Here is a 14,213-nt window from a genome sequence, read left to right as displayed (position 1 = left end):
TTCCCCACCCCGATTATAAACTGGGGAACACCATGGAAAAGCAACATGATGCAAGACCATACCTGTGACAGGCAGTCAGTCTAGATCACCACCTGAGGGGAGCCACCTGCCCATCACCTTTCCAATCCCTGACAGCTGAGCTCCTGGACAGAAACCCTCCTTAAAGTTATTAATCAAGCATGTTAGAGACCCCAGGCCCACATCCTAGATGAGTCACCAAATGTGACAGTTTGACACAGCAGCCTCTCTTCAGATAGCTAATGCTCCTGCATACAAGGACACATCAACTTTTCACAATGAGAGAACATTGCTGTTAAATAAGCACTTATTTCAAGTCACATTTTCATTCACACAACAGAAACCTACTCTGACAAACCCAAAGCTCAGCTACCCCCCCCCATGGAACCCTTTATATACCACACCTACACCAACTGACACCTGTGTGGGAATGTGCCGCTCACCCTCCACCAATTAACCAATTAATGACCTAATCCATCACCAGACAATTGAGGCCCGAACGCCCTCTAGTGGCAGGTCAGCGAAAACTACTTCAAGTACAAAGTTGATTTGCCATACGTTCACAAGTACTTGAGTACTTTGCTCTCTGTGTACAGCCAGGAGAGGGCGAGAGTAAATTAAAACAGTAAGGGAGCAGTGCAAAAAGCTTGCAATACAACATGAGGTGTATGATACAACATGCAGTATAGAAAACACTACAATTTTTTTTTTTAATTTTTATTTATGCTTAACAAAAGAACAAACATTACAATACAAACAAGAGTACATATAACAATTCCAAACAAAAATATCGTCAGGGTACATACTACTACATCAATTCAAGTTATAAAAAAAGATTAAACAAATTAAATAAAAATAATGTCCGCACCGCTTTCATATTTTTGCATTTCGAAATAGTCTGCAAATACCCCTTTACTTCCATTTCAAAATGCTCAAACAATTTACAACATGCGATAGTTGTCATTCATCTGTTAGTTATTCATGACATGTACTGCCAGGGGAGAAAAGTGGTTTCTGACCCGGGAGGTCTGTGTTCTGATGCTGTAGTATTCCCTGCCAGACCGTAGAGGTTCTGGGTTAGTTCTTATCCTGTATTATGGTTCAGGCAATGGATGACATAGATCCCTTCAACTGACAGTCAGTCAGATTCCTGTCCTGTGTAGTCCTGGTTCCTCTCCTCTGTCCTGTCACTGTGGTCAACTTTGATAAGGGGCTGTCTAGCCTGCTGTTCTCTCTGAATATTTGCTGAGACCCCCCCCAAATTCAAAACAATCTTGGACTGACTGTTTCAGGGATGTGCAGTCTCTGTTGGTGTTCACATAGTGCACCTGGTCTGTCACGCTTGGTGCCATGTGCCACTTTACAGAAGGCCTTACTGCAGTGCCACACAGGGACCTGGGATTCCTAAGCACCACTCCTGTGTGGTTTCAACAGACAAATCGGATGATATTTTCAGTCCTCTGCTGTATAGTGAGGCTGTGCTGACACCTTGTGGTTAGATGTAGGCCATGCTAGCAGTAGAAAGAAGACAGAGGGCTCTATAATTTATGTCCACGATCACACCAGTGCCTGCAATAGGCCTAGCTTTGCACTTACTGTACACAGTTCTGGGTATTAAAATGGACATTAAAATGGACATCATAAAGCCACAACTGAAGGTCATTAGGATTGCACTGCTGTTACTCTTTCCTCTTTTTCCTGTTGCATTTATTCCTGACATTCACTAATGATGCTGCACTTCAAACCATGTCTTACAACTAGAGAACCAATTATTAGCTATAAACGTGAAAGTATGAATTGAGGGCTTCAGTCTTACGAATCTGAGCATGAACACGATCTTACACACAAGACTTCTTTATGTGTTCTCATTTCATTGGTGAAAACATAAATTGTTAGAATGGAAGGATTTACCGGGTTTTCTCGACAATTCCTGAGAAAAGGGTAAACTGTGAATCCGGGCCCGTCCAGAGCCAGATCTGGACCACAGAACCATCGCAGTGCAAATGTCTGGACCATTTCTGGCCCAACAGGAGTCCGTCACAGTGCTGAAAGAAAGAGACAAGGAGAAGAACTGGCAGACTGCAGATATGGGGTTGGTGAAGTCATACCGTCTGTTGTGCTTCTAACGCACTTTAAATACTTTTCTGCAGAACAAAATGAACAAAAGGCCTTTAAAATGCAGCTCCTACTGCAGGACTGCAACAGTGCTGCCATCGGAACACGCTCTGGAGACATCGGGAAGCTCCAGATCCCAGATCTGAATACGTCAGATGAGCATGAAGTGATTACATCACCATCAACAAAGAATCTTCTCCACCTCCAAAATCACAGAAAGAGAGGCGAGGTAAGAGAGACCTGACATGGCGGAACTCGATAGGTCCCCTTGACTGGAGCACCTTGGCAGCTACATGAATTTGTAAGAATCCCCAAGGACCTGAATATGAATAAAGCAAATAGTCATTTTAAAAGAAGAGTGACATGGAAAATCTAACAAATCATTTTGACCCTAATTTACAGTGTCCTTGTTAAATATGATAACATCCTATTATTATCAATATTATGGACAGGATGGTTATAGGATCAAGTCCCAGGCGGGATGATGTTTTGGTACCCTTATGCAAGGTATTTTACTCAGGTTGTCCTAGTAAAATGTCCTATTGTATAAGAACAAAAGATTGGATACAAAGAAACCAGGATATCAGGACCGCAAACTTGACTGGGAGGCATGTTCCATACTCCCGCATCTCTTTGTGTAAAGAGGCACCTCCTGTTCTAGGTTTTAGATGCTCTTATTTTTAAATGCAGAATTGACACTTGCCTCCTGTCAGTTCCTGGGTTGAATTTGTCTGTGACTTTGAGGATTTTGAATACTGGTATCATTTTCCACTCATAATCATCTCTTGTCAAATCTAAGAAGGTTTGGTTCCTCCAGCCTGTGAGTATAGTGCATTCCCTTAAGACTTACAATATATCTGGCTTCACATCCCTGGACTGATTCCAAAGCACTACTATCTTTCCTATAATGCAGTGACCAAAATTATACAAAATATTCTAAATTCTAACCAGCTAAATTCTCTAAATTTTTTCCAGCTGATTATACAATAATAACACAACATCTCTTGTTTTAAATTTACATTTCTATGTATCCTATTTTGTTTGCCATTTTATTGCTTCCCTGCATTATCTAGAGGAGGGGTTCTCAACTGCTGGGGCATGAGAGCTTTCATATACAGCTACTGTAATTCAAAATACCTATAAATTTCTTCCAACTATAAGGATATGATTTTTACAGACATTTAGAAGTAGAGACGTAAAACTTGCTTTCTAGTCCAGCTTCTCATGATATTCGGTATGTTAGTCACTGACGTGTATTTGCTACTAACCTGCAAATACTTAAAAAAAATAGTTTATAAAATTTTTAATAATGAAATCATCAAGGGTCTTGGAAGCATTGAGTTGCAAGGAAAGCATTGAATTGCATCTCTGATCGGTCTCCAAATGCAAGAGATTATTTCTGGATGTAATGACATAAAAATCCTATTTGCAAACTCATGAGAAATCCACTCAGTCCTAGTTCAGTCCTAGCCAGACAACAGTTAACTTGTGGAGCTGTTTTCTCTCTACCCCAAAGCAGATGAGCACGCTCTGTGCATCCTCCTCTCACTTTCAGCCCCATCTGTGCATGGCTGCATTTTTTTGGCACACCCGATGCTCGATGAATTGCTCAACTGATGTTGAAATTGACTTGTGTTGTGCTCTTTCTTCCCCAGAGCCGAGAATTTCAACAGCTCTCCAGCAAATATGCAACATCAGGGCTTACATTCCTAACGCCCAAGGGGAACAATGAAAAAAGCTTAAGTTAAAATGTGAATTTGGATCATATTATTGTTATACTACCTTCAATCTGTTTCACTATTTTTTAAAGTAAAAGTTATTTGTCATTGACCAAAGATTAAGTTCACAGATAGTCATCAAAATTAAATAATTAAAAAAAAGTTTCCATAAAATGATTAGCCCACACACTGGGATGAGGCCTGTGGTTTTGTGTTAAATGGAAGGGGCATTGTGTTTCAAAGGTTGAGAACCACTGATCTAGAGGATGTACAGTAGATAATGTGTCAATATAAACACTTCTGTCTTTTTCATATATAGACTCTAACGCAGTGTATCTCATTTTGTATTTATCATATATGTCTTTGCTACCTGCATGCCAAGCACTGCACACAAATGGGATACAGGTCATCATTGTAAAGCACAATTGCTTCTTAATTGTCTTAATTTTAGCAAAACAGAGGAATCATATACTATTTCTTTAAAATGGGAACATCCCCAAGATCAATTAACATCAACCAAAAAACATCATCTCTCTCCTGACACTCACAGAGATAAAAAAAACATTCATCATAACATATACCCACTGGAGAAATAACAAAATGTTTCAAAAGAGAAGAGACTGTACAGTCATTTGTTTAGTCTTCGTGTTCTGGGTGCCATATCCATTCAAGAATCTCATGCAATTGTTTCTAGATAATGGTAGTGAATAACTCTCCACTACAAATCTACTACTGCTACATCCAGGTGGGGCTGCACACAGGTGGTGGTGGAGGGGAGTCCCCACGCGCTTTGAGTGGAGTGTCAAGAAAAGCGCTGTATAAGTGTAAGGAATTATTATTATTATTATTATTATTATTATTATTACTAGAAATAAAACAATGCCATTTTCCTGAACATTGCAAATGAAAAACTGTGAAATGACAATTTTGAGAACAAAAGATTGTATTCAAGAGTGTTATCAACATTTGTTGAGTACCAGATTAAGGCTTCACCTACTATCCAAACACAGGAGATAAGACTGTATGAACATTTACTTTTACAAGAGATCGTGAAATTTCTTTACTCAGATTAATAATGTTAATACTTTAGACTTTGCTTAAGAGTTCGTGACAGTTCCTGGATAAACACTGTAGTGTATGGAAAACAGTGTTTGTCCATCTCTGGTACACACTCGGTCTGCAAAGGAATCACAAGCTCTTTGATGATCATGCAAATTTTAGGTATAATGCAAGCCTACTGTATCGAACATCTGTGTTGATTTAGTGTTCCTTATCATAAGTTGATCTGCCAATACTTAACCTTTCGTTAACAGCAAAAAGTGTTAACCACTTGTTAACTTTAAAAGTTAACTTTCATCAACGCCGAGATTGTAGAGCGTAAGAAATAATTGCAGATGGATATTTTATGAAAAAGGACACTAAAACTGGCATTATCAGTAAGAACGGTTCTGAGAAATTGCAATGTAAGAAGGCTGTGTATTGCTGACAGTAACTATTAGAACCAACAGTATCTCATTACAGTAATAACCCAAGTCTTCAGATCCATCAGATCCTTCACAAAATGCATACCAGCATTTCAGACTTACAGCAGTGTGCTGCTATTGCACAGTGTATCTACCCCTGTGCTGGAACACCCCAACATCAGCACGGTGTATCTACCCCTGTGCTGGAACACCCCAGCATCAGCACGGTGTATCTACCCCTGTGCTGGAACACCCCAACATCAGCACGGTGTATCTACCCCTGTGCTGGAACACCCCAGCATCAGCACGGTGTATCTACCCCTGTGCTGGAACACCCCAACATCAGCACGGTGTATCTACCCCTGTGCTGGAACACCCCAGCATCAGCACGGTGTATCTACCCCTGTGCTGGAACACCCCAACATCAGCACGGTGTATCTACCCCTGTGCTGGAACACCCCAGCATCAGCACGGTGTATCTACCCCTGTGCTGGAACACCCCAACATCAGCACGGTGTATCTACCCCTGTGCTGGAACACCCCAGCATCAGCACGGTGTATCTACCCCTGTGCTGGAACACCCCAGCATCAGCACGGTGTATCTACCCCTGTGCTGGAACACCCCAACATCAGCACGGTGTATCTACCCCTGTGCTGGAACACCCCAGCATCAGCACGGTGTATCTACCCCTGTGCTGGAACACCCCAACATCAGCACGGTGTATCTACCCCTGTGCTGGAACACCCCAGCATCAGCACGGTGTATCTACCCCTGTGCTGGAACACCCCAACATCAGCACGGTGTATCTACCCCTGTGCTGGAACACCCCAGCATCAGCACGGTGTATCTACCCCTGTGCTGGAACACCCCAACATCAGCACGGTGTATCTACCCCTGTGCTGGAACACCCCAGCATCAGCACGGTGTATCTACCCCTGTGCTGGAACACCCCAGCATCAGCACGGTGTATCTACCCCTGTGCTGGAACACCCCAACATCAGCACGGTGTATCTACCCCTGTGCTGGAACACCCCAACATCAGCACGGTGAATCTACCCCTGTGCTGGAACACCCCAGCATCAGCACGGTGTATCTACCCCTGTGCTGGAACACCCCAGCATCAGCACGGTGTATCTACCCCTGTGCTGGAACACCCCAGCATCAGCACAGTGTATCTGCCCCTGTGCTGGAACACCCCAAGAGCACAATGTATCCACCCCTGTTCTGGAACAAACCACCAGGTGCATCCAAAGCTTTTCAAACAACTTTTCTAAAAGAACAGGGTGACCTTTACTGTGACATCAAGGCACATACTGATGTGTAAGCACAGCTGACGGGTGTGGGTGGGTCCACTCTGTGCCCACCCTTCCTGTTGGGGTGGAGCAGGGAGGGCCAGCTTGAAGATCACTCACTGCAGACCTCCAGCTTGCTCACTTTCAGCGTTCGTCACTGTCGGAGACACTCCAGCGAGAGGGAAGGTAAGAAGCACTATTAAACCACTGGCACTTTGTGGAAGAGCACTAGGACTTTTAATTAATGCTTTAATGCAAGGTATCTTCTTCCAGTTTTTTGGTTTAAATTTCTTTTAGTGCTGTGCATTGAGATTTAACTGCTTGCAAGAATGGTGCACTGTGTGTGAAAGTCCCTCAGCAGAAGAATACTATTCAGTAAAAAAGTACACATATTAATTTTTAAAAAGAATAATTTAGGGTGGCACAGTGGTTAGCATTTTTGCCTCGCAGCACTAGGACACTGGGTTCAGACCTGGGGTGCTATCTGTGTGGAGTTTGCATGTTCTCTCAGCGTTTGTGTGGGTTTGGTCCGGGTGCTTCCTCCCAGAGTCCAAAGGCATGATGGGATAATTGGCTTCTGGGAAAATTGTCCCTGTGTGCCCCGAGGTGGACCAGGGTCCTGTCCAGGGTGCATCTCGCCTTGTGCCCGTTGCTTGCTGGGCTAGGCTCTGCCTCCCCACTGCAACCCTGTACTGGATAAGGGGTTTGGAAGTTTTATGGATTAATTCATTTTAAAAAAATCCCAGCAATTGCAAGTGACTGCAAGAAATGGTTACAGTAGTTTCAAGAATATCCCCAACCACTGGCGTTCAGTGATTTGTTCCCTCCCTCATCATTCTTCACTGCATCTTTTTTTTATGGGAAAGCCAGTTCTGAGTGGTATTTACATGCGTTTTCTTTCAGTGATTGTTACCTTCATAGGCTTGGAGGAAGATGATTAAATGCCTCATTGTCTACACCTTAGATCAGCTTCAGGACATGAATGCTTCCTAGTTTTTGGTGTTAAATGGATCAGCTATCCCATACTCTGCTTTCCCAATCTATCCTTCTTATTTTTTGCAGATGCTGTCATTAGCTCAAATGGCCTTGATGGGGGTGCTGCTTCTGTCCTGCACCAGAGAGACTCTGATGGAGGAAACAAAAATAGTGGTAGGCATCGCTTCTATGCTTAAAGTTTTCAAACTGTACAGTATCAGTAGGGAGCATAATGCTATCGTACAAAGAACAACTTATCAGTCAGGACTCAGCTGTGAAACATGAACTAAAGGACACAAGTGGAAACGATGCAGACGTACATGTAAATCTGAGAAGACGAGGCACTTCTTTATACAAAGGGTTGTGGGAGAATGGAACAGGCTGTGTAGGCTGCCCCAGGATCAATTGACTATGAACTGCCAAACAGGCTAGAGGGGTCTACTGGCCTCCTCTCATTTATAGCAGTTTTTCTATTCTAATCAAGTGGACCCCCACAAGCACACAAGGAAAGGACATGCATTTGGGGCAGAAAGTAAGAGGTAAATCTTCACTGAGACATGGATGCCTCCAGAACAAACTACCCACCCTGCTAACTGCATAACTGCTTACAAGCACTGTTGAGCAACAGGAAGGCATTTGGCCCAGCTTGCTTGACTTATTTATAGTAATTTTGCTTGCTTGACTTATTTCTTATCTTGTATCTCTACGGCGGAACACCAGACAATAGAAGATTAATGGGTTCAGGCAGACTTTGTTGGCAGGAGGAGGGGATGGGACCACTATCACTTGAACTGCTGAGTTTGGGTGTTTTTACTCAGATCTCCTCCTCCTTGTGTCCACATGCAGGAACTGACAAAGAAAGTGGAGCACCTGGAGTCGGAGCTGGAGGAGATGAAAAAGCAGCTCAGCGGTCAGGTGGGTGGGCTGGGTCTGGCCGCCTTTCACTTCTCACACGCTGTGCAAAACCCACTCCTGTGGATTGTTAATACAGCCCATTGTTTTGACCTCTGTCGCGTGACTCAAGTCGGCTCAAATCGGTTTGTGCCAACTGCTACTCACTGAATGACAGGGATGCGCTTGTTTCAGCAGATTGACAGCGCCTACTACAACAACCTCCACCAGAATGCAGCAGGCTCCACCTGCAGCTCAGGTAAGGTAGACAAGCACAGCCGCTACTTTAAAGTCAAATATTATTCAGGTGAAATTATTCCAAACAGAGATACAGGACCTTCACAGTATCCTTGGAAGGTTATCTCAGATGGACGCAGTCCCTCCCTGAAGGGCCTGATTTCCTCAAGTTTGAACGAACAGCAATTTACAGGAGTGCATCCGAAATCGTCATCCTTTCCTTTCCCATGACCCCCCGCTGCCTCTTATTACAGCTGCCCCGCCTGTCTACTTCTTCTTCTCCTACCCCAAAACCGTGACCGGCGCCGTGGACGTCATCAAGTTCAGCCACGAGTTCGTGAACATCGGCAACGCCTACAACAGCGTGACCGGCATCTTCGCCTGCCCCGTCACGGGCGTCTACCAGCTCTTCTTCTCCACCAACTTCGGCCGCGGGGAGGCCACGAACCTGTGGCTGGTGAAGGACGGGCAGAAGGTGCTGATCAGCCACATGGACCTGCCGGGCCACACCACGGGCAACCTGGTCATGGCCCTGCTGGAGCTGCGCAAGGGCAGCCACGTCTGGGTGACGCAGGACGTCGGACAGTCCTGGTCAGACGTTCCCTACCACACCATATACTTCGGGGGATACCTGCTGCATGCCCTGCCGGAGAAATCGGATGCCTGAGGGGCCACCATTCGGAGGGGCTGGGGGCTGTGGTAGTGGGTCTCAGAATCTGAAACGGAGCTGCACTCCCTGGCCAGAATCACACAGCAGATGTGGCCGAGCCGAGGTCTGTCCCCTCGCCTTTCCCCATCTCGGGACAAACCTCGGACCTCTTGTCTGTCTGATTGGGAAACAGCAGAACTAGGCGCCTTGTGCAGTTCAGTCCCGTTCTCCATCCCTCTCATCGCAAGCCCAGCTCTTGTTGATCCTGGAGGAGGACGGGATTGGCACTGCTCTGCTTTGTGCACAAATCATCATCACGCAATGGGGGTTCCTAATATTCTGGCCAGTGAGTGCACCTAGATACACTGTAAGGTGGCGATCTTCATCTTTGTTGGTACAATCAGGGTCTCTGTTTCTTTGCCATTTAATTAACCAGAACTTACGTATATATATCACAAAGTAATCTACCTAGCAAATAAAAAATCTATCTAGCAAATAAAAGATAACAGCAGCAAGGAGTGTTGTGATTGACTATGTAAAACAGATGACATTCGGTGGCTTGATCATCTGCAGAACAAAGTGTTTCCCACAAACAGATCAATCTCTCTACTTTTCACTTTGCAGTTCAACATTTTAAACATGTAATTCAAGTTCCCACAGATATTTCTGGGTGGTAGCTTCAGGTTGGCCCCTAGTATTTCCATGAAATTCACCCATTCTAGCCTGCAATATAATAGGTTCGAATATCTATTATCATCAGGTTCTGAGGCTGCAGTAACCATATAAAGAGAACAAATATATATGCACAGTAGAAAACCTGAAAGAACTTGGGCTATACAAATCTTCTTCATGCTCAAGTGTAAACATTTGAGCCTGCTGGGGTCCTATTACATCCAATATCACTCAGAGTCACCTGTCTCCCAGAAGAACATCAGACCAGTTTAGAGCAGCACACCAGGAACAAGCAGCTCTGGAGTACTGTATGTTCCAAACCAAACACCTTCGTCTGAAATGGCGTCATACACAGAAATCAAATACTGCTGATGAGAACGTAATATGAGTGGGGTTTAAAATGTAAGTAACTCTCTACTTGGTATATTTCAGAGAAGGGAAAGCATTGCTAAAGTCTAATTAGAGCACAATACATGTTTGTGTAGATGTGGAGGCTCTGCTCTTGGCTGGGATTCGATGGTCAGTGCTCACAGGCACCTGATTCAGAGCCACACAATGCCATTCCCCGGACAGCAGAGAATTCCAACACGCCTGTGAGACACCTTCCTTAGTAAACCACACGATCGAGCTGGAGATTTCTTTATCAAAATAAAGAAAGGAGGACAGATGAACGAGAGAGGTTAACCTCGTCTCTCACCCACGTTCCTAAGAAAGTTAGGGAGTTAGGTAACTCTTGGGCAAATAACCAAGACCCTAATCAGCCGAGGCCCTATTTCCTTTCACGTTGCTAATCACACGCTGGATACATGAGATACACCTCCACTTAAGAGATCTTGAAGAAACCACAGCCAGCTGGGAGAGTACAAAACAGTAAAACAGTTCTTGAAAACCTAATTGTTAACTCTTAACAGGCATAGGTTCCTTCACACCAAAAGGTCAGACTGCTGGCTGTGGGAGCATTCAAAGCTATCCGGGTTCGAAGTGTTTTGGATTCAGTGCCCTGTTATAAAAGATATAGAGCCCTGGGACAACTATGATCTGTAAGACACAAGGCGATAACAGTGGTCCATGCTTGCTTTGAGTTTCCTTCCTTCCTTTCCTGGTCATTATAATTTACAGGTTTTGGCAACATAAAATAACTTTCAACAGCTTGCTTTGCACACAAAATAAAAGCCCAACATACTGCATTATCTGACACATAGATTTAATTCATTCCACATAGTCTTCATAATACGTGTCATGTAGAATTGGCAGCTGACAGAATTTGGGGGCAGAGATATTTCCACAGCCAGCTTGAATACACCTACATTATTTTAAGGTACTGAGCTGGGACCGAGTCCCCAGCCAGCCTGACTCCAGCTGTGGAAGGCTGCTGAACTCTCCAGATGTGCTCTGGTTCCCTCTCCTGGAAGTAGCGGGCATTGATCGTGAGCCAGAAGTTCCAGGCGTCCCTCTGTTTGCTCTGGAACAGCTGTCTGAGGTACAGCTCTGTGCCCTCCTTCACCTAAAAGAGACACACACAGTGGAGGCATTGAGACAGGGGAGGCCCTGCATGGGTCTGCTGAAGACAGAGCACACAACAGAGATCCAACCCTAGGAAGTATATCCTAGAGAATAGCAGTATCCGGGAGAGGAAGAATCTGGAGCACATCCCAGACACGATAACAGAAAGGTCACAAACGACAGAAGGCCAGACTGAGCCGAGGGTCTCGTGCGAATCTCTGCGTACGTGCCAGCTTAACACCAGCTCTGGGTACATTATTCTACATTTCCACCACTTTTTGGATGAAGAAGTGCCTCAGTCTTGATTGTGGAACCATTCAGTTTGGTACATGATAACAGGATTAGCCTTTCACAGGGTGCATAACTCCAGTCATGGGGAGCCAGAGGGTTTCTGTTACAACCTGAGCCTTAAATTACCAAACTGAACTCATTATTTGTTTCACTGTATAGGTTGAAGCCTTTCCTTGTTCTTAAGAAGTGAATGAAAATGTCTTTAAATACAATATTTCATTATTGCAATATTACATTTTATTATATAGAATTATTATCTATGATATATAAATGCAGCATATTTATTTATATATAATTATAAGTAGATCAGGTGGGGAGCTGCGTCAGCATGCACAGGCTGCAAAGGAACAAGTTATAGGTTTATTCTAGACTGAAAAGAGAAGAAAGAAAACAAAACGTTTCGCCTGTGGAGCCTTCCTCACACCTGAAGCTGCTTCTTCTTTCTTCTCTTTTCAGCGTGGAACAAACCTATTACTTGTTCCTATATAATTATAATTCATTTTTCCTTTTCATAGAAATATCAGGTGCATAACCAACCCTACTGACCGTGTTTTTAAAACCCAGCTGCTATGGTGCATTCCTGATGTATTCAGCACGCCCATCAGCCTGAAAGTACCCAATAATCATTTTTGCCCCATGCCGGAGCTCTCTCCCGTTCACACGCTGCGCTCTTGTGAAAGTGACACAGTGAACCCGCACAAGTCGGTGATCACCTCTTTCCGGACCATGGCCAGGTGGTCGTAGGTCATCTCGCTCCTACGCTTGCTGGACAGGCGGAGGCTGATTTGCACAGGGGTCGTCAGCAGCTTGGTCTCGGAGCCCATGTGGATGGCCGGCCTCTGCAGAGACAGACACAGCCGAGCGGGGCTGCAGGGAGAGCTGGACTGGGCGATTTCTCTAAAGCACTGACCCCAGGCGGCTCGCCCTGCGGAGGGCGGCAGCCAGCCGGAAGCACAGGGTGCAAAGCCACCATTCAACACCAATTAAGGAAACCAGGTCTGGCAAAAACCCAGGTCAACCCAGGGAGAACATGCAAACTCCGCACAGACGGGAGACCCACGACTGGAGTCGAACTCAGGATTCCAGAGCTGTCCAGTGGTACAGCTGGCTGTCATGGCATTGTCCTGTCTCAAGCCCAGGACCACGTTCATAAAACATCTACCAGAACTCTAGATTTCCAGATGCTTTTTTTCCCTCTACTTACTGTATAAATAACAGAGTGAAGACACGAGTTACCACTGTAAATCTCTGTGGAAAACTAAATTAAGGTTTCTATAGACCCAGACCCAGACCTTTAAAAAAAATACAAGCTGCCAGCTTGTGTTGTTACATGTGAAGAACTCCTAAAGCCATGTCACCCACAGTGGGGATCTTTCACAACACCGATCCCCACAGGAGCAGTGCTGGGAGAACACATGTTTCTTCTTTTGCTCTGGATCACTTGGGTCCCTCCGACCCCTGCGCCTCTCCAGTCGCACCCCTGTCCACTGGGCTGACAGGAAGGCAGCAGTGGGCTTCTTCGCAGTTCCCAGACCCACACATCTGCACCTCCAGCTGCGCAGCATGCAAGTGGAAACAGCCCAGGTTACGCCACCCAAAAAGCACATGTGCTCTCCCTTCTCCCTCCCTCCTACGCCCGGAAAAGACATCCGTTTCGGATTTTGCTTGCCCTGCATTTTCTATTATTATTTTACGAGGTCCGTTACATTTTCGCAATGAAACGAGAGGCTGGGGAGGTCTGGTTCTCAGGTCCTCACATCATTATCACAGTGGAGCAGGCTGGTAAAACGTGCCAGGGGTCTTGTTCCAAGAGAGGCGTTGCTGCTGGGCCCGTGTAAGGAAAATCAAGCCCACGTATCGGTAAAAATCGGGGCGCATGGGCCCATTCTACAGCTGTGACACATAGGCAAAGGGGAACCCCACCAGCCGAGCCCTGGAATCCTGACTTGGGTTCGACCCCACTCACCCTCCTCTGCCTGGGCGGCGACTTCCTCTTCTCTCTCACACCCTCAGCATCTGCAAGGGAAGACAAAATGACTCAGATCCTCAAGCTGCCCGAGACAGAGCCAATGCGACAGCATGCAACAATTTTGCTTTCATCTCATTTACCCCTTCAGAAAAGGTGTAGCAATCTACTGGAGCTCCTTCGGGGAGGGATCTAAGTTTACTGGGAACACTGAGGGCGGAAATATAAAGATTTCACTGTTTCCATCGCTGTCAGAAATGAAGAACGATTAGGTTTCCCCCACAATCGCCACCGTCCTTGTCCATGCCAGATCAGCTTCTCGGGTCAAAAAAGATCCTGACTGCCCACAGCTCACAGAACACCCAAGGTAAGAACATAAACAGTGTCACAACTGAGGCAGCTGCTAATTTGGTGGCCCGTAA

At 45.2% G+C, this 14,213-nt stretch overlaps 1 protein-coding gene across 1 annotated transcript; it reads left to right on the top strand.

Annotated features, from left to right (window-relative positions):
* Positions 1-6,746: 6,746 nt before the first annotated feature.
* LOC148814735 (multimerin-2-like) lies at positions 6,747-9,871 on the top strand. The gene is made up of 5 exons (XM_088906498.1): positions 6,747-6,793; positions 7,670-7,756; positions 8,429-8,497; positions 8,669-8,732; positions 8,965-9,871. The coding sequence occupies exons 2-5, from the start codon at positions 7,670-7,672 to the stop codon at positions 9,375-9,377; spliced, it is 633 nt and encodes a 210-aa protein (XP_088762624.1). The 5' UTR covers positions 6,747-6,793; the 3' UTR covers positions 9,378-9,871.
* Positions 9,872-14,213: the final 4,342 nt, after the last annotated feature.

Source organism: Atractosteus spatula, chromosome 26, assembly GCF_055471065.1.
Source record: "Atractosteus spatula isolate fAtrSpa1 chromosome 26, fAtrSpa1.hap1, whole genome shotgun sequence".
Classification (NCBI taxonomy): Eukaryota; Metazoa; Chordata; class Actinopteri; order Semionotiformes; family Lepisosteidae; genus Atractosteus; species Atractosteus spatula.
The sequence above is the reverse complement of the archived record's forward strand: the minus strand, read 5'-3'. Positions and strand labels throughout refer to the sequence as shown.

Excerpts from the sequence above, each read along its gene's own strand:
- LOC148814735 (XM_088906498.1), top strand. The coding sequence starts at position 7,670 with ATGCTGTCATTAGCTCAAATGGCCTTGATGGGGGTGCTGCTTCTGTCC. Across the intron at positions 7,757-8,428 it reads TGGAGGAAACAAAAATAGTG|GAACTGACAAAGAAAGTGGA; the intron begins GTAGGCATCGCT and ends GTCCACATGCAG. Across the intron at positions 8,733-8,964 it reads AGGCTCCACCTGCAGCTCAG|CTGCCCCGCCTGTCTACTTC; the intron begins GTAAGGTAGACA and ends CTCTTATTACAG.